The sequence below is a fragment of the Xiphophorus couchianus genome, chromosome 6 (assembly GCF_001444195.1).
Source record: "Xiphophorus couchianus chromosome 6, X_couchianus-1.0, whole genome shotgun sequence".
In the NCBI taxonomy this organism is placed as follows: Eukaryota; Metazoa; Chordata; class Actinopteri; order Cyprinodontiformes; family Poeciliidae; genus Xiphophorus; species Xiphophorus couchianus.
In genome coordinates this window covers 18,365,326-18,384,699 of record NC_040233.1, presented here as the reverse complement: position 1 = coordinate 18,384,699, position 19,374 = coordinate 18,365,326, and the positions used below count along the sequence as shown (strand labels likewise).

Genomic DNA, 19,374 nt, shown 5'->3' with positions numbered 1-19,374 from the left:
GATATTTATGCAAGCCAGTGTACGAGATGTACTTGAATGCACCATAAAATTGCAGCTGCTAGGAAATCCCCTCTGGTCAGAGGGACTCATCAAGCCAGTACAAGAGTGTTGTTGTTGGGCTGCAGTAATTTACAGCCCTAAACATTGCTTACTACGATACAGTAGGACAAATATAACAAACTGATGTTAGATGTTTAATCAGCCAGTTATTTAAAACCACAACAAGCGTGATAGTTGGCGCTACTTTAGTGTTTTCACACCATGACTATCCATGCCGTTGGATCACAAATCTTTACAAACCTGTCTGGCTATATTTGCTGATGGAAAAAAGTACAGAGGTTTTGTTTCAGCCAGATGAATGGTAGTGCACAACTACAAGTGAGGGAGTGGCAGAGTTGCTCCATTCGACTAGAATAAGCTCATGTACTTTCAATGGCATCTTATAAGAAGGATTTTAAACAATAGGAACAATTTGGTTAAAGTATCTCAAGAGGTTTTCATTTTAAAACTTTAATATGCCTTATTGGCAGTAATCAATGCCTAGCATCCAATACATTTTTTATTATTTTGATTTTTAGGATTCCATGATATTTATTTTTATCTATGTGCAGGTACACAGTGTAGGCATATTTCTTGTCAATTGTTCGAGTCAATGCTAACATCTGCATTCTCGTTCATTGAACTTTGAATTTCAATAAAAAAAGAAAGAACAATAAAAGCAGGTTGAGAGTAACAATTCAGCCTGCACAGTATGCAAGTGTTCACATGAGTAACTGATGTGTGTGCAAATAAACCGTAGATAATGATCCACATTTCACAGACATGCAACTTTATAAAGCTTTACAGAGAATTGGTATTTATTCAGTTTGCATTTCACTCAAAAATAAAAATGTTACGTGAATAACGTATGGAGGAAAATCAGAGACAGAAGAGACAGACGAGCTTTTTTTCTGCAGTGAGGCTCGAGGGAACAATGTGCTGCTGGATCAGAGAGCCTAACTGCCATCGGCTTCCCCCTCCAGCACCCAGGTAGGTTGGCCCATTCATAAATCATTTTTATTCCTTCAAGCGCTCAGCGGCTTTACCTCTTCAAATGATGCACCGTGTTAAGGGATGAGGAGGCAAACGAGGGGGGTGTGGGAAGGAAGGAAAGGAGATGCAGTGATGGAAGAGATCTGACTACATTAAAAAGGGCTAAATCTGAGAGTGTGCTTTCAGTAGTGTCCAAATTAAAAGGCAGACTTCTTTATTGAACACAGACATTTTACAAAACAGTCTCTAGTATTTGTTTTGCTTTGTGGAGGAAAGAGGAAACTTTATTCCACCTAATGATCAAAGCAACTGAGTGAGGGGGAAGTTCAGTCACCCAGACAGCCGTTACTCACCTCCAGCATATTGATTAAACGCTAAATTGGCCTAAATACAACACAACAATGAACGAAGGTCAGGGTTTCAGACTATAACCATTGTCCTGTATTTTCAGAACACTTTGAGGAGCAATAAAACGTTAATATCACCCACCTATTTATTTCTAATAATACATGAAAGAAGCAGAAGGGTTCGTCTCATGCATACATGTTATATTAGTGGCAAGATGGGTCAATTTTTTAAGAGAGTTCAAATGTTAGGAACTCTGGGAAATAATTTACAGTCTTAAATTTCCAAAGCCACCCAAATCCAATCCCTGAAGCAGATGTGCTAAAGATTTGTTGGATTGCCAAAACCTTTGTTGGTTGTGCAATACACTCACAGTAGAACGTCCCAGACATAACAGGGTTCTGCTGGCCCATGCTGCTTGGATGGTAAATACAGTGGGAGTCCAATTTATATTCACTCAGCCATTTGGGAATTTTAACAATCCTTATGTTTTTTACTGGACAAAATGATGGTGTAACTAAAATCTTTGCTCATTTGGGTCCATGAATTTTAATTAATGCACGTTTTCTTTGTGCCATGCCCATAGCATTTCTTTATAGACCATTCTTTTTGGTAGAAATGCTGAAGTTCATTTAAATTGGTTGATTTCCTGACATTTTTTGGCTTTTAACAGTTCACAAACTTTTAAGCGGGTTGAGAGGTCATACCAGGACACAAACCAATGAAAATGTCAATTTCTGATAGAAATAGAGGTCAAATGCCAGATAATATACCAGAATCATATTTATCGTAATAAAAAGTGTTCCAATTTTCCTGCAGCTTTCAAAGAGACATTTAACCAAATACTACGGTGTGTATAAATTTGAACTTGTATGTATAATTTGTTTAGAGAAATTCAGAATTTCTGTACACATTCTATTCTTTTCCAAGCAAATTTTTACTTTTTGAGTATAAAAAATGCAAATGGTTGATCCTCATGAATACTTTCACATTGCCATGGAAATAGATTTTAAACAGTACTCATAGAAAGCAAATCCCGACCTAGCGTTCATCCAATGAAACAAAGCATCCATTAGTAGACCCTTTAGACCCTTTTCTTATTGATCGATTAACTGCTCAGCTAAACATTCAGCCTGCACTATTCATCATGGAGGGAAGACATAAGCCATGCTGTTGTGTTTCAGCAGCAGATGGGATGGCGGGATGTAATTGAGATTAAACTGGTGGGTTGGGTGGCTACAACAAGCAGAGTGGAAACCCAAAGAGGGAATAAACAATGCCACAAGGGCATCCTCAGCTCAAATGGTAATGCAACTGGATAGAGGATAAAAAGCACAACTTAGTGAGGAGGAAAAGGCTCCCAGGAAACTAACTTTTGGTTGAACTGTTATTAAGAGAGACCTGGTTCGCTCTACTTAGAAATTTATCATTTCTTGCTTAAGCTGTACATTTATTACATTTGTTCTAACTGCAATTTGTAGCTAAATTTGAACTGAAGCTTTTGGGAGAGTCTTTAAAAAAAACTGGACATTTTTAATACTTCAATTTTAGGTTTTAGAAAGTCTCAAACTGGATCTTACCTTGTAACATATGGCAACATCTTAAATGTGTTAACATTCCGGCTAAGAGATTTGGGTGTTATTACACTGCGACAAAAATGGAAGGGCTGGAGTTTATCACTCAAAGAGCTTGTGTCCCGAAAATGCCCTTCTTGATTATAGATAAGTTATTTTTAAGGCACTCTGGCTGTATGTAGTGACAGATGCATATCAAAAATAACTGACGAATCTTAACAAATGCCAAATATATACTGCGTTTAAATCTAAAGTCCATATTGATCTTCTTTAATCCCCATTAAGAAAAAAAATCAGCCTTAATTTCAACTGTGACTAGGTGCAGAATGACTGTGGAATTGCTGAAAGCTTAGCAATTTAAGAACCATAGAATTACGGGACTAATTTTAGGCTCATAGAAAGTCCAATCAATCAGACCCGATTCCTATATTATTGCATGAAAGAGCATGCTAATGCCCATTTCTTGCCGGGACATGATGCTATTTGTTTCAAACAGCAAGCAATCTCACAAAGAGGACCTGTGTAGCAGCATGTGGAGGAGCCGTCAGGAAGCTGTAGGTATAAAAGGAGTAGAGAAGAGACTGAAGAACAAGGGAGGGCAAAGAGGACATTGCTCCTGTACAGAATGAATGTGCAGCATGATGAGACCAACTAATTAAATAGATTCTTCAGTGGGCGCGCCTCGGGAAAGCTTGAAAAAGATACTTGAAAATTAATGAGAACTCAAAAAAGGAGAAAGCAATCCAAACTTTCCAGCACCTCGGAGGTGAGGCTTCTGCCCGTCTTCTTGTGTCCCCAAAAGCAGAATAAGTAAATTAATACATCAGAAAATATTTTATTTTGTTCCAAATTGCGCATGCTTCTCTGTGTTTTATCCCCATTTCAACAATGTGCACTTACTCTAAGTTTAGCAGTGATAAAACAGAAGATCTACCATGAGCAGTGAATTCCAACTCTATTTTAAAAGAGGGAGTGATAGGGACCTGGGGTGAGTCAAAAGGACACAGAGAGCAAAAAGGTGGTACCGGAGAAGTCAGTAAAGCCGGTGGTAATGATGCAAAACAGGAGACAAGGGGGAGGAGGGAGGGGTTAAGTATATACAAGTGGAAGCACGAGAAGACCACTTTATTTGGAGCTACTAAAAATAGCGCAGCAAATGGTAGCGGGGTCCTATCTGGTCTAGCGCTGCTCTCTCCTTCCAGGCGGGTGGAATCGATGGGCCGGGAGCTAGCTGCATGGGAGGCTTCCCGGAGTCTCAGTTGGGAAGGTGGGGGATATGGAGTGGGTGGGGCAAGAAGAAGAGCAGAGTGGGAACTATTTTTTGCACTGCTTGACTAAAAATGGTCAAGGGAGGTAGTGAGACAAGACACAGGAGCAGCGCAGCAACATGGAGCTGAGGCGTGTTTGAAATGCTTGGCTCTCTACAAAGTGGTCACCATTCAGTAGAGTCCTCCACACTCTGAGGGGATAATGGTAAACAGGTTTAAAGAAAACCCATACAATGCACACACTACATTGTGGGAACACTAAAATTAAAATAAAAAAAATGTACATGATCCTGGTTATAATTAAGCATATGTGATATATGTTGATTACGATCTTTTTAATATTCTTATTTTAACAATGTAGCTGTTAGGATTACTCAAAATTATCCTCACTTTAATGCAACAATAACAAAAGCAGTGAATAGACTGATTACATGTTGGCATTTGCATGAATGGTTGTCGTTTAAAGGACATTTGACAAACCAGTATACACCGCCAACTGTGGAAAAGCCTGTGCTGATGTAAAAAATGGCGACACAACAAATCGGTTTCAACGATTCCAAATTAACCTCAGAGCAATGAATCACTACTGATTCCAGAGATCCTTCTTCATAGACCTACAGATGAGATTACAGTGCTATTCCATAAAAAACGCTGAAATGCTAGAACATATTGATTAGCAGAGAATTTATAATATGTTGTAATAATATTGTTTTTTTAATTTTGACATTAAAAAAATTAACTCAGGAATTTCTATGTAATATTTCATTAATCGGCATCACCAAATATGTTACTTACATATGAGAGGTAGGTTAAAAATACACCTGTGTTTTTCTCCAGATGACTTTTTATGTGCTTCTGTCACATTTGCTCTCAAATGTTTTGTAAACTCTGATCTAAATCTGCTGTACAAAGTTCCACTGAGGAGCAGCAGCAGAGTTCAGGAGCAGGATGAAGCTCCGGTGCTTGTGGAGTGACGATGGAAAGAGAGAAAGGTAGAGTGGGAGAGTAGCTGCTATACTTTCTGCTTCCTCAACTGATCAGGGCATCCTCCCAGTTTTCCTCCCTTAGAATGCATATGATGGGAAGGAAAATGCTGCAGTTTTTTTCCCACCCCTTCAACAAACTGCAGCTCTGCATCTTCCTCCTCTGAAGGTATGACTTATGTATGTGTAGGAATGTATACATGTATATGTGTATGCCTCTTTCTCCCTTTATTTCCCCTCCTTCCCTCTCTGACTGTAGAGCTCAACCCGCCCGTCATTCCCCACACCGCCACCGCCTCCCCCCAAACATAGAAGCTGAATCAGCGAGTCAGGCGTGCACCCGGCACACACGATGGCTGCAGCAGCTGGAGCGCTCTCTAGGTCATTATGGCTCTCTTCACTACAGAAGAGGAGAGGAGAAGAGGAGCAGCACGGATGAAAAAAAATGATTTGACAGGTAATATATACTCTTCTTTGGCTTTTGGACGGAGTTTACCCCTGATGGGCCTTGACGTCTCCCGTCCCATCTCTTGCCTCCCTTCTTCTTCGGACGTGTTAGGCGCATGGTTCGCCTCTAAGCCGCATAGCCGAGAGGGAGTGGAATGTACCGTTCTGCAGCAGCATCACCAGGACGCAACTTAACCTGAGAAAGCACCTTTTGGGGCTTTTATCGTCTCCCACGCTTGTTCCTCTTATCTTTAAAGAACACAATAAATGAAGGCGTTATGAAAGGAAAAAGTATGGACAAAAAGAAGATGCAGGTGGACTCGTAGAAATAGAAGCTGGGGGAGTTGCTATGGTCCACATGGATTTTATCCCAGTTTTTTGCACTCTCCACTCTATCTCCCTCATCTTGCCCCCCCACTCCCGCCTCCCTCTGTTGTCTTGCTCGCTCTCGCTCTCTTGTGTTCCTGGCACTAGCCGGACATGCTGCAGCAGCAGAGCTCTTTGGCTCATTAGGCTTCATGGTTGCAGCTCTGCTGCTATCTAATGACGGACTTGTTAACTCAGACCTGCACGGGTGCGGAGAGACGATGCACCCTCTGCATCCGGCAGCTTTAACAGATGTCTTGCCTCAAGGATTCTATAATTACATCGACTTTTGAAATGTTGTTTGAATTTCTTTTTGAATGTTTATACTTTTTTTTTACTAAAAACACTGGGTGTGGGTTTGATCACCGGAGGTAAGTTGCCACACTTTCAGGACCAAGGTGTGCTGACGGGGGCAGAAGGATGGAATGTGGCGACCAGAGAGGCAAAAGAAAGTATCAGGAGTAATGAGCAGCGGGCAGGTCATGAGTCCCGGGTGGGAGAAAAGCGGATTGACGGCACACAGCTGTGAGCAGTGTCATACAGATGTGCATGGAGGGAGGGGGACAGGCGGCTGAGGAGGGGGACAATTTTGGCAGCAACGGCCGGCTGAGTAAATGTGTGTCATGGGATAAACCTACAGCAGTCGGGGCTGTAACCCAGTTTCCCCACTTCTCCTGCTGTGGGCTAGGCAGGGCATGCAGGGTACACGGTACTGCAGTAGACACAGCAAGCGCCCGGCTAATTCGCTGGTCTGCCCCTGTGCGCGTAGGAAGGAATTTCACCACCCCTATCTCCGTATGCGCTCACCCTCTCGGGCAGCTGTGACATTTCCTAAACAGAACGTCACACCTTCCGGACCGGGCTTCTCCACCTTCCCAGCCCTATCTTTGTGCTGAGAACAGCTGTCACCTCCGCTCACACCTTCTCTCATTACTATTCCAAAACCCTTCCACTGCAAAAGCATTGCACCACTGCTCCTTAATTCAACTCTCTACCACACAGCCTCCCAACTTTAAAAACTAGGCTCCCATAACCAACTGCCTTAGTGTTCAGACTGTTGGTCAGTTTAGTATGGTGGAAGGCAGCGTCAACTTGTGGAATGTGCAGGTTTGGGTGTAAAGACTCATTAGCGCGGCTGCTGAACAGTTCTCGCTGCCATGTAAATACTCAATGATTTGCTCTGCAACATAAGGTCTGGTTCAGGTAGAAAGGGAGACTGGTGAAATTGAGCGAGAAAGCATAACCATGTAATGATGATCTATGAAACGAGGAGAGAGTGAGAGTAGAGGGGTGGGCAATTTGGCAGGGAGGGGGGTGTACCGAGGACCAATCCACAAGTGCTGAGTGGGCATTAGCGGCTTTATGTGACCTATGGCCTGCCCGAACGCCTAAAGCCCAAATCCTGCTCACAATAGCTTCCTGTTCAACTTGGATCACTGTCGTTTTCAAACATCAGCAAGCACTCCAGAAAGCCACAGGGGGGGACGCCGCTGACGCTAGTGAGATAAGGGACCGGCGTTAGAGTTGTAGTGTTAGAGCGCTGGTGCAACAGCAATGGGACAGAAAATGGTATGAAAATTGGGGCAACAAAACCACCGCGAAGAAGTCAGATTCGCATGCAAGTGGGCGGAGAGAAGCGGAAACGTTCAGTCCATCAGCGGGACCCTTCATATATAGGCACATCGACGCTGCTGCCAGGAAACATCAAACACTGGAAACTCCTACTCATGACAATTCATGAACTTTTTTTTTTTTTTGCTCTTTTGTCTCTTCAAGAATTCCCACCCGTAAAATACCGCAACTGCTCTTCTCTCAACCTTGCAGACCAGACTCAGCTGCCTTGAGGACAAGCATTGGGATTTGTCGGGACGGTTGACTATGGTATGGACTGCAAAGTTTCTGTTGCATTCAGGGGCGGGGGGACAGACTGCTCAGCCTTACATGGCAACCAAAGGAAAGCCTTGAGTGTTGAACTGAATTTACACTCAAAGTCACCTTACAGTGCACACTACCATACTTGGGAGAGTGGAACAGTGGGAGAAAAAAAAAACAAACAAAAAAAACGTTCTGCTCCCAACTTCCTGACCTTGGCAATAAAAAAGGTGAGAACGCTTCAGAAAGATTACCTCCTCGGACTACATACTTCTTTATGTACCCATATGAACATATGAAAGCTATGGAATGTAAAGAAGTATGTATTCTTGGTGGGGTGCAAGTCCTCATTCTGAAAATGTGTTTTAAAGATATTTTGCTGCTGTTTTTTGATTTTTTGTGTGTCTATATAGGATAACAATGTAAAGTTAAGGGGAGGGCGGGGGGAAAAAAAGAATGAGCGCCAAGACTCATACATTAGCTATACTGTCTCTAGGCAGCTTCACTGCAGCAGTAATCGCTGTAGGGAACTTAATGCTTTCCCAAACTAGCTGACTTGGCCAATAAAAAGCTCTCATCCAAGATATAGCAACAATTCATTGGGTAATAACATAAGTTAGCATAAAAAGGTTGAAATCCCGTCTTGAGCTTCTTTTGACAGCGTCATGTAGCGGTATTTGCCACCTATGACAATGTGGAGATTCCTTGTGACCTTGCTGTATAAACTGGGGCCTCCTTTCATTCTTGGCTGATTTTGCTGCATTATGGCTTCTGACAGTCAGCCAACTGCAACTTAGCACCAACTTCACTCAGCAGTGAGTGGTACGCAGCGTGCTGCTCCTAACTATTAATACCATAATCTTTTCCAGTGCTCCTGCAAGGCTCAAGCAAGGTGACTTGGATCAAATCTCCAACATTGCTGCTCCCTTTAAATTACAAAAATAAACATGAAACTGAAGGAGAGTAAAGATGCTGCTGATGAGGCAGAAAAACATGGTGCTGTTGCTGCATTGTGTGGATTATATGTTAACAATCTTAACTACAACTGCTCTCTGTTACTCTTGCCCTTACCCACAACCCCCACCCTGCATCAACCCTGCTGCCCTATGCACACCAGCCTCCCAACACCAACTCCCCTCCCTTTTTCTGAGTCCTGCTCTCATTGTTCACGTTTGCTATGCTTGCCAAATGCTTTGCCGGGCCGCATGGCAGCCAGATTAGACCATCAAAAAGTGACAATGCAGCATCAGGGTCAGCTCTGGCCTGTCAGCTGATTCCAATTGTTGACTGGTTCAAACAAAAAGAAAGGCAACTGATATGGGAAGAGGTACAGAGATAGAATTGAGGTGAGGGGACCGCAATAGCTTAGCATGCAGTTGTTTGCATGGTGAGCTATTCATATCTAGCACTTTCACCCACTCCGGCCCCCATTTCTCTGTCCTTTGCTCAGATCAGAAAACGAGGGACAGACTAACTTTAGTACACGTTTATTTCTCTTTAAAATGTTTTAGATGCCTTCATAAACACATTTTCATAACCATAACTTGATGCCAGGTTAAATAAAAGTTTCAAATTACCTCACTGCAAAAAGACAAAGATTTATTTTTAAAGGTCTGACAAAACTAGAGTAAACTATTTTTAGATATTATTTGAATTTGAGTCTGAAAAGAAAACTACGTTTTGTGTCAGGGTAGTTTACATAATTTTTTGTTTGACAGAAAACTGTAAAGAGACTACTTATATTTGTAGTATTACTAATAGCTACAATTCTTTTAAGCGTAAATTAGACACGTTTAAGGTAAACTGTTTAGAAATCATTTTGAAAACAGACTTGATGGATTAAGTAAAGCAAAAAAAAAAAAAGGACAACCTATATCAGGGGTCTGGAACCAGCAGCTTTTTAGCCCCTCAACAGTGGCTTGAAATAACTTTGGCCAAAACTAAGAAGATGAGCATTATAAAGAGAGGTAATTAAGTTTTAGCTCTTCATTGATTTTCTATTCAATTTCTGCATTAAATTTCAACAACACAATTCAACTAATTGCACAATGAATACTTTTTGTTATCAGATTACATACAACTTGCTTTTTCCCTCCTCTTCATTTTTTTTTAGAAATATCAAAAAAAATGTATCCATTCCATTTGGTAAAAGTTTGTTTTTCTTACTTCTAAAACCTAAAATTATTAATATTGTTAAGTTAATTCACTTGCAACAATGCTTTTTAAGAGCAGGTATTGTAAAAAATGACTGCCATCTGAATTTTAGAGGAGCATACAAAGGTTGCGATTTTAGACTAATTCTATTTCGTGGCACACCATAAAACTGGTTTTTAAAGAGTTATGGTCACCAACCCCTGTCCTAGATGCACCAAATTATAAGTAACTCAAACAGTTGGAAATAAGTAAAAAGAAATTAGTTAGATTTACTGAGAAAACGAGAAAACCTAACCTGCAGATACAAACTTAAAATAAAATTCTCACATGATGGTAACTGGACAATAAACAAAGTTCATTTGAACCTTTTATCCATTTGTTTGAAATGTCTGATCATTCAGCACTGTTTTCTGTAGAGAAACTCAGACGGGTGAGCCATGCCCAGCACGTTTCACCAGGCCCTCTCAATAGCCTTGACCTGCTGTCTAAGTGACAAACCCAGCAGATGCTGACATTATCAAATGCTTGGTGCTTGTCGTGCCCCTGGCTTTTGCCCTGTTATGGCCCTTAAATGAGTTGAGCAGCCCCGCCACCTGACTCTGGAGTGAATGTGTGTAAGTAAGTAAGCATGAATGTGCATATGTATGTTAGAAATAGACCTGCCTGGTGTGCCATATCAAGCTGGCCTTATGTTGACCTCCATGCTGTCTACAAGCAAGGCTGTATATCGCTCAGCTGTCATCGGCCACTTGGAGAATATCATTTGTGCTTTGGCAGAAAAAGTCAATAATTAGAGTAGCAGACTGTGTTCATGGCCCTTGCGAAATGTGGTGACAAAAACAACTGAGATATTAGAAATAAATAGGTTCTGGTTAAAAATATATAAGTGTCAAGTAACTGTGACATTTAAATTAAATTAAGTAAATTAAATTAAAAAATTAAGTGTAGCAGTGACTTTTTGCGTGCTAGTGAGGGAGAACAGATTTTTTAGTTTAGAGTTACACTGATAAGGGCCAATTTTTTATTATTTTTTTCATTTGAAGGACTACATTAGAGGAAAAACGTGGTAGGCCATCAGATTTAAACTTCCCTCTCTACCAAATAGAAACTGAAGTAATTGCAAGATTATCCCCAAAATATTTAGCAAAACATAAACCTCACAAAACATGCACTAATGCTTATAATGCTCCCTATATGATGCATGTAATAGACAGATAAAAAACATTGATTTATTTTTGAATAAATGACCTGACAATCTCTAATCAGAGCTGATCCAGAAAAAAAATTGTCAGATTCCAATTGCTGGCCTAATAACTGGTGCATGTCTAGTTATGCTGCTGGATTGTGTCTAAATGTGCAAAAATATACAAGTAAAGCAGCAAGGCAACATGTGAAAAGTGATGTTTTTCCTAAACAAGCATTGTCTGATGTTAGAATTCCCAAATCATTTTACATTCATGATGGATTTTCTTCAAGGAAACACAAGAGATCATTCAGTGCATGCATATATTGAGTCCTTTTCTGCAGTAAAAGAAATGTGAAATAAAATCCTGAGTTACTGTTCAAACTGAACACTCTACAAGGCAAATCAGCCTAAAGGACTTAAAAGAGTGGCTTAAATTAATGTTGGGACTTGACACCCGCAAGAGCTGCTGTAGGAACACAAGTAACAGAAGTTGTGTATGTACTTTTGCCTCTGCGTTTGTCTGTTGGCCGTCTCGGTGACCGGAGCAGCAGCGTGCTTGCAGCGGGGCCCATCTGTCAGAGTCTGTAATTGCTTCATGACTCCAGGACATTTGACTCAAGTGCACAGCCACAGATTATTATGATCTTTTTTTCTCAGAGAACATTTTCACAGTCTATGAAAGGGGCAAAACTTGGAAAAATGGCGAGGAAGATTAATAGACTGCATTGGAGGCAGCTCAGCTTGAAAACCTGTACCTGTGTATTATTGGTGTGATGGTAAACGGGGTGAAGGTGCTTAATATACCTGGGTGTCAGATAGGTTGATGAAGGCGAGTAAGGAAACTGAAATTAAGAGGGTGCACTATTGATCACGTCAGCTAGTGAGATGAGTGGTGAAATCTATTAAACTGCTAAATGTTCTTCAAATGTTAACCTATTTATGAGGCAAAACCTTTAAAAAACAAACAAAAAAAAAATCTGAAGGTATTTCTTACCAACAGGTACTCTGAAACAATGCTTTGCTAAAGCTGGTAAAATGGAACCAAATCACCTCTTGAATGGATTTGGTCCCCTTCAACCAGCTGTAGCTATGCTTTGATGACTACAGGATCCACGATTGGGTTTGACACCTTCAACAGCGTAAGAACAGCACTATTATCATCTGGTATGCTTGGTGACTGTAACATCTGTCTTCTTTTTTTAATAATAAATAAAAATAAAAAAACACTGATCCACATGCAAAATTGAGTTATTGTCCTCTTTTCCTGACTGAGGGTCGCCTCTCTGCCACACCAGACTACAAACAGCTGTAACAGGGCATAGGCATCCAGCAGACACTTTGTCAGAAATACAACACCAACGTGTCTGTGTGAGAATGTATGAGTGTCCTGCTAACTAATCCACTAGCTAGCATGACTTTCATTAGATGTCAGCAATTCAAAAGCTTTAAACATAGACCAAACACACCAAACAGAGATTAAAAATAAATATTGTACATCTACAACAATAACGGATTTTTTTACAGTATAAAACTTTGGTTATTTCTTCAAAACAATTGTATGGGTAATGAAAATGTATATTACTCATTATTGGCTATTAACAATTACAATGCATGGTATCATTTTTATCATGCATTACATAAAACCTTTGTGAGAAAGCATATTTCTGAATACATGCCAGTTATGAAGAACATGTCAAGAAAAGTTCAAAATTACATCATAGTTCACCTTTCTTAAATGTTCATCACATTCCAACGCCCATGACTGTATTTTCTATACAATTAAGATCCATTTTCCAACATCTCAACTCTGCTGCAGGCTGTTAGTTCTGGCATTACATTCCAAAAGCTTCTCTGGTTTAAACAGCACAGTGTGAAGGCTTGCAGACTCCTCCATTTCCTCATATAGGCCAATTACCCTTTGGGGGTTGTCTATATCAACCCATTTTAAAAGAAAGCTCAGAGCTGCACAGAAAATGCAGATGAACAGGTATTACAAAGAGGTGGCACCTAAACGACTACCAAAAGCAGTGGCAGGACTTGTTTAATGGATCATGGGATATTAATCTTTTATTTACAGTACAGTGGAAGCTACTGACTTCTGGCAGCCTGATGGAGAGACATAGATGAGGTTGTGTAAGCTGTGGTTATGGTGAATACACAGAACGCAATGCACAACTTAGATCATAAAGAAAACCTTTAACAGTTTAAAACTACATCGGTATTTACACTGTACTGGTGTATGTCTGAGTAATGAACGAGCTAAAGTCTGGTAGGACTCCCTGGTGAGTAGAGCTGATTTCTCTCGGTGTTCGGGACTTCAAGTTGAAAGATTCATTCGTCACCCACTGAGTTCTTCCTATGAGTCTTCTTCAGTCTTCTTTCCACTCTTGTATAGCCCAGCCACAGTCTTAAAACAACTCAGCAGATTACACACGCAGACAACAGGGACGTTGACAGATTGTCTGCTTAAACCCAAATGGAAGAATTTCATGTTCATAACTAGCAATATTTTTCTAATTAAAAGACACCCTTGAGTGATTCATATCTGCCTCTGTGCTATCAGAGTTGTGTGTTAATGACTAAACTGCAAAAGGGATTTATTTTTACACCAATTTGAATTTGTTTTCTTACTCCATATTTATTTCTTAAATAAATTATGTATTTAATATTTTTATCAATGTTTCTTCTATAATTTAAAGGTATTTAAAACTGTCCTTTTGGGGGCCTTCTTTATAGATGCTTATGTATTAGTTACAACTGACTTGTAATAACACAGCGTTTGCTTTTCGATGCAAAATAATCTAATGCACATTTTAATTTGGGTTATTTTATTTGCTTCTTGTTTTAGACATTTTTTTGGCTCTAGTGGCCCTTATTTGATAGAGAAGTGACAGGACAGTTGGCTGTGTGAGAAAGTCGTAGAGGTCTTTGTCCTTCGTCTTCTGTACATGGGTCGCGCCTTAACCCTACACCACACCAGAGCATGCTATATATTTATATTTAATTAAACAATAACGTTAACACCTGTCTTACAAATGACTTGTGCTTTTTAGTTATACTTGCTAATGCACTGTACTTTTGTTTTATGACCCCCATTGTATTTCTTAAATATTTCAAATTTTTATTTGAATATGAATTTTTAAAATCCAATTCGCTGTTTCCTCAGTGTAGCTATAGGGTAAAAAACTGATGATTTGTCTGTAACAATCATTATTTTGATAGAAATTTAACGTGCTTTGCTCCATTTTAACTTAATCTTTTAAACTGTTTTGTCAGCTTGTTTGGGGATAGATTCGTTATTAATCTTGTAAAGCACTTTGTCTTTACAGGATTATATGAATGGTGCAATATAAATAAAGTTTGATGGACTAAATAATATTTTTGACTTGTTTATGTAACGCATGCCAGAACAGCCTGTACTAATGGTTTAATTGAATGTTAAAAGTTACAAGTAAATTCAGTTCCTAAAGTTAGTTATACTTCTTCTGTCAGTGGTCTTCACATGATAATCTCTATGTAAAGACCCTTGATTAGCACTCCACTCAAACTATTTCTTATGGGCCAACATCAGTACTTTTTAAGAAATATGATTCTATGGCAGAAATTCCTCAAACCAATCAATCGAAACAACTGTCTCTCCACTAAACACGCTTGGACCAGGAGCTTTCACTTGGACCTAGGGAGAGATTTGGGGGGCTTTAGGACTTGTAGACTCTCTCTCCAATATTGCAGCAGCTCGAGCGTGAAATAAAAGTAAATGGGAATACTGGAGATGGGGACATATATCTTTGTTTCTCTGAAAGCGAGGGGACAGAGTGTGGACTGAGGCAGGTAATGCACACACAACACAACCGAAGCCCTGATATAGAAAATGCTGTACTCCAGCACTTTTTGCCTGTAAATCAATGACTCCCACTGAAAACCAGCTTTCTACTGTATGTTCTCAAAGCTGCTTTGCTAAAACAAATTATGCACCCTCTGCTTTTAAATATCTACAATTCAAATTGGCTGTGTTTTACTCAGCTTTTCTTTAAACATTGCATAATTGCTTTTATTAAATAAACTAAATGATTTACAATACAGGTCAACTGAGAAGTCTTGAGCTTTATTTTTTCTTCTTTGAGAGTAAAACTTTCAACAGGACCAACCTTGAAGCATTTTTTTCCACTGGAAAACCAATAATTTTGACTGCAATGTGTATAAATCTAGACAATTTAGAAAAAACTTTACGCAGTCACTAAACTTACTCTGAGAATCTGATGGACTTGGCACGTTTTTCGCTTTTATTTTATCACAATGTCCCCACCAATGGGAGCTTTGCATCTCTGCCAATAAAAATAAACATAAAAATGTGGATATTTAGTGCAGTCACATAAAAAGGTTAAATATATATTACTGGCACGTACAATTTGAATGCATGGCACTTGAAATATAATATCCTGACAAATATTGGATCTTAGCAGTCCTGTGCAAATGCAGCATTATAGACACTGATATACCGCGCAGCTCAAGCTGCAACCAATTTAGGAAATTATAAGAGAGTATAAGTTGATAATATCAACATACTTGTTTAAATGTTAGTATGGATCAATAAATCGGTTAGTGTGCAGCAAGCGATGGTTTTGGATCACCTTTTCCACAGTGCAACAGATGTAGAAAGGAGCAATGAATCATGGCAGGTGATCCACCTTAACTCCATTAATTCTTAAGTCATAGAGAATGTGGGTGTTTTTTACAGACTAAATGTCAAACAGTAGTGATAAAATAAAAGAAAGACAAGATAAGATAAAAGAAAATAATTCCAAAGTATTTGTTTTACTGGTTTGGGACATGCCTGTATTGTTTGGTTTAGCAGATCCATGAAAGAGACTTGCACCACTAACATAGAGAAGAGGCAGAGTGCAGCTGCAAAACCAGCTAAGATCATACACCAGCTGTAACATTGTCAAGCAGAGCATGAAAGAATAAAATCAAATTATGTGTTCCTTTTTTCTCCCTCAAAAGTTGAATTTCCAGGCTAAAAAGGTGAAAAAAATGCTCTTATGAAATCAGACTTTAACCAGGAAAAGTTTGAGTTTTCTTATCAACCTCAAGCTCTCAATATGGCTGCCTAACAGCTCAACAGTCACTGCAAAATAATCTGAAAAGTTCTATAAATAATATGTGGAATAATGGTGGAAAATGTATGCTAATGTGTGGTAAATCTAAAGCGCTAAGAATTAACCAAAAGAGCTGATCTTAATCTGTCAATCAAATCAAACTGTGGATGTTCAGAAGAGTTTCCCTGAAGAACACACACAGAATGACAAGCATACAGTATGTCAAATGTTATAGCGAATGATTGCTTTTAACGCTTTACATCTAAATCCATCATGTTAAGAGATCTTGAACAATCAGTCTCATTCAGATAGTCTCCTCTCTTAGCCACCTTTACATTCTATAAGTGACAAGAACAGGAAAAAAAAAACACAACCTGCCCGAAATAACAGCGACCAAGGACAAGACAAAATACTGTTGCAGAGAGCAGCCTCCTCAGGCCAGCCTCTGCTCACAACACATGGTGAGGGACAAGCATAACAGTAAAAGGAAACTACAAATTAACTTTAAAGCCTATAAGCTAAACTACCAGTACTCAACATAACAGACCCGGCCATCTGCTGGCGTAATGGTGGCAGCCTTAAAGAATAACTTGAAATTAAATTGAGGTAACAAACAAAATGTCCCCAGTGAGGCAGCACAATTACACTTATTTAACTTTTAATGGTCTTACTTTAGAGCTTGAGAAGAATCTGTGAAGGAAAAATTCTCCTTCAAGAACTTAGTTTAAACGCTTCATTCAAAAGGAGAAGGATTCTTTAGAAGGAAGCAAATTGATCTTTACAGCAAATACAACACAGCGTCAATGGGTATACTGCCAGATATTCAAAAGCTGCTTACATCAGAGTCCATGTCTGTAAAAGAAGCTGATTAAGTAACAAATGAGTGACTCTGCAGTGAAAAGGCAGAGCGCTGTGGCTTTAAATTTGACCCTCCTTTTTGCATGAAGCTTGACGTTTTCTGCATTCCAGATACGACTCTGCTGTTTGTGCCTCAAACTCCACTGATTTTTGTGTTTAAAATTCAGCAATCAAACCAGCTGTTATCGAAAGCATCAAGCATTTAGTGATATCCTGAGGATTTAACCTCCTCACAGCCCGCCTAAATACGTCCTCATTACTCGCACTAAAACCGTTACTGCAGAAAACTGTCACATACCTGGGGTTTCCTCGCAGGGCAGCGTGATGTAAGGCATTGAACCCGTTGTTGTTAGTGATGGTGACATCTGCGCCGGCCTCCAGCAGCACTGACAACATGTCATCTCTTTTCTTGCTAATTGCATCGTGCAGAGGTGTGTCACCTTCCGAATCCTAAAAGGGAAACCTTACGTTACTCACTGCCCCGTAAATAATCTATTTAAAACAACATTACTCTCTGCTGAACTGCCAAAATTTATCTCAAACCTCACTTATCTGATATTTCCTACTTTGAAAATGTATAAGGTGATAATTACCTGAAGACTAGGATGGCAACCAAAATCCAGCAAGGTTTTAACCACCTGTAGATGGCCCTTGTTGACTGCTATGTGTAACGGGGTCTGCCTTCGCTTGTTCCTGGCGTTCAAGTCAGCCCCACCCCTGTGAAGCACCTCGATGACGGAGCCTTCATCGCCAAACGCTGCATGGTGCACCGCCCGGTCTCCGTCTTTATCCTGAGCACAGCCAAGATAGAGAAACACACATCATGTATTTCTCCCTTTCTTAGCTTTATGTTATTGCTTACAAAATGCCAAAGGGCACTTTTTGGAATGAATGAACGTAGATTAAACCAACCTCGGCCTCTAGGTCTACATTGTGTTTCAGCAGCAGTTTTAGGACATCCACGTGGCCATTCTGACTGGCCGCCTGCATAGCAGTGTGTCCCGCACACTGTCCATTCACCTGCAACCAGAAATATCACTACATTTCGATATTCAGTTTTAATCTTTGTGAACCATACTGATTGCTAAAGTCTTTCAGGAAAGTTCTTCTTTAGGAACCAAGAACAAAAACTAAACATCACATACGGGCGTCATCTTCCTGTCACAATTTCCATCTTTAACAGGTTTCCTCGACATCTGATGACAACCGAGTGTCAATATTTATAAATTTATAAAGTAAATTAATTTATCTTTTTAGTCTTTTTCAGCTTTTTATATTTTACTACTTCTGCCTATCCATATTTAGTTAATTTTATTTAATAGATACTGCTATCAAATTCTAAGATGATAATATTTTTTTTGGCCCTTCCAAATTTTCATTTAATTTTAACGAAGAAAGTCTCTAAATGTTTTTGATTTCATCATCAAAAATATCTAAGCTCTAGTTTATTTATCTACTAATTAATTTAAATTTTTTAGGTTGTGTTTCACAATTGCAAATACAACTGCATCCAGATCTCTAATGTAGAACCGTTCAATAAATTAGGATATTACTGGAAAACCTATTTATTTCAGAAATTTTATTACTAGATGAAACATTAAATTTATTACACAAGCTTTTAATTCTGTTAATTAATTTCATTTTCCCTTTCAAGTAATGAAAATATTACATTTAAAATTAGAATATTACACCAGATCAGTATTTCTTTAAAACAGAAATTAGCTGAATTATACGTATGTTTTGTACCTGCTGAAAGGTTATTTTACAAAGTACTTTTAATCTGACTCACAAGCGTCTTTTGAACGAGTATTCTGAATCTATTGAATATGACTGTAAATATTGTTTTTCCATTTGCACCGATCAAAACAGCCAGAGAACGGACTTAGCCAATTTCAGATTTTTGATCCCATAGATAAATTGATATACCTTTAATAAAAGAAAAAATGGTTTTAACTTCACTAGAAAAATTACATTTTTACAAATAGATCCAGTGTAAACACAATGCACTGACGAATCATAGTCAACCAGTTTTCCTTTAATTGGCTCTGATTACTAATCAGCAGGTGAAAATATTTATACTGGAAGTCTATCATTGTATCAACCAACTGCATAGACTTTTATGCATTTCTTCATTTTGGTTTAATTAAAAAATTAAATCAGATACAGTATTAGGGAACTATGCTTTGATGC

General features: G+C 39.2%; 1 protein-coding gene across 6 annotated transcripts in view; it reads right to left on the bottom strand.

Annotated features, from left to right (window-relative positions):
* The window catches only part of mib1 (MIB E3 ubiquitin protein ligase 1), a 58,175-nt gene that overhangs the window by 24,812 nt on the left and 13,989 nt on the right, over window positions 1-19,374 (bottom strand). For all 6 annotated transcript variants that reach the window (XM_028020061.1, XM_028020062.1, XM_028020065.1 and 3 more), the window contains exons 10-12: window positions 18,097-18,204; window positions 17,778-17,975; window positions 17,483-17,634 (exon numbers count right to left, since the gene is read on the bottom strand). In XM_028020061.1, coding sequence (XP_027875862.1) covers window positions 17,483-17,634; window positions 17,778-17,975; window positions 18,097-18,204 — 458 coding nt within the window. The remainder of the gene's footprint in view (window positions 1-17,482; window positions 17,635-17,777; window positions 17,976-18,096; window positions 18,205-19,374) is intronic.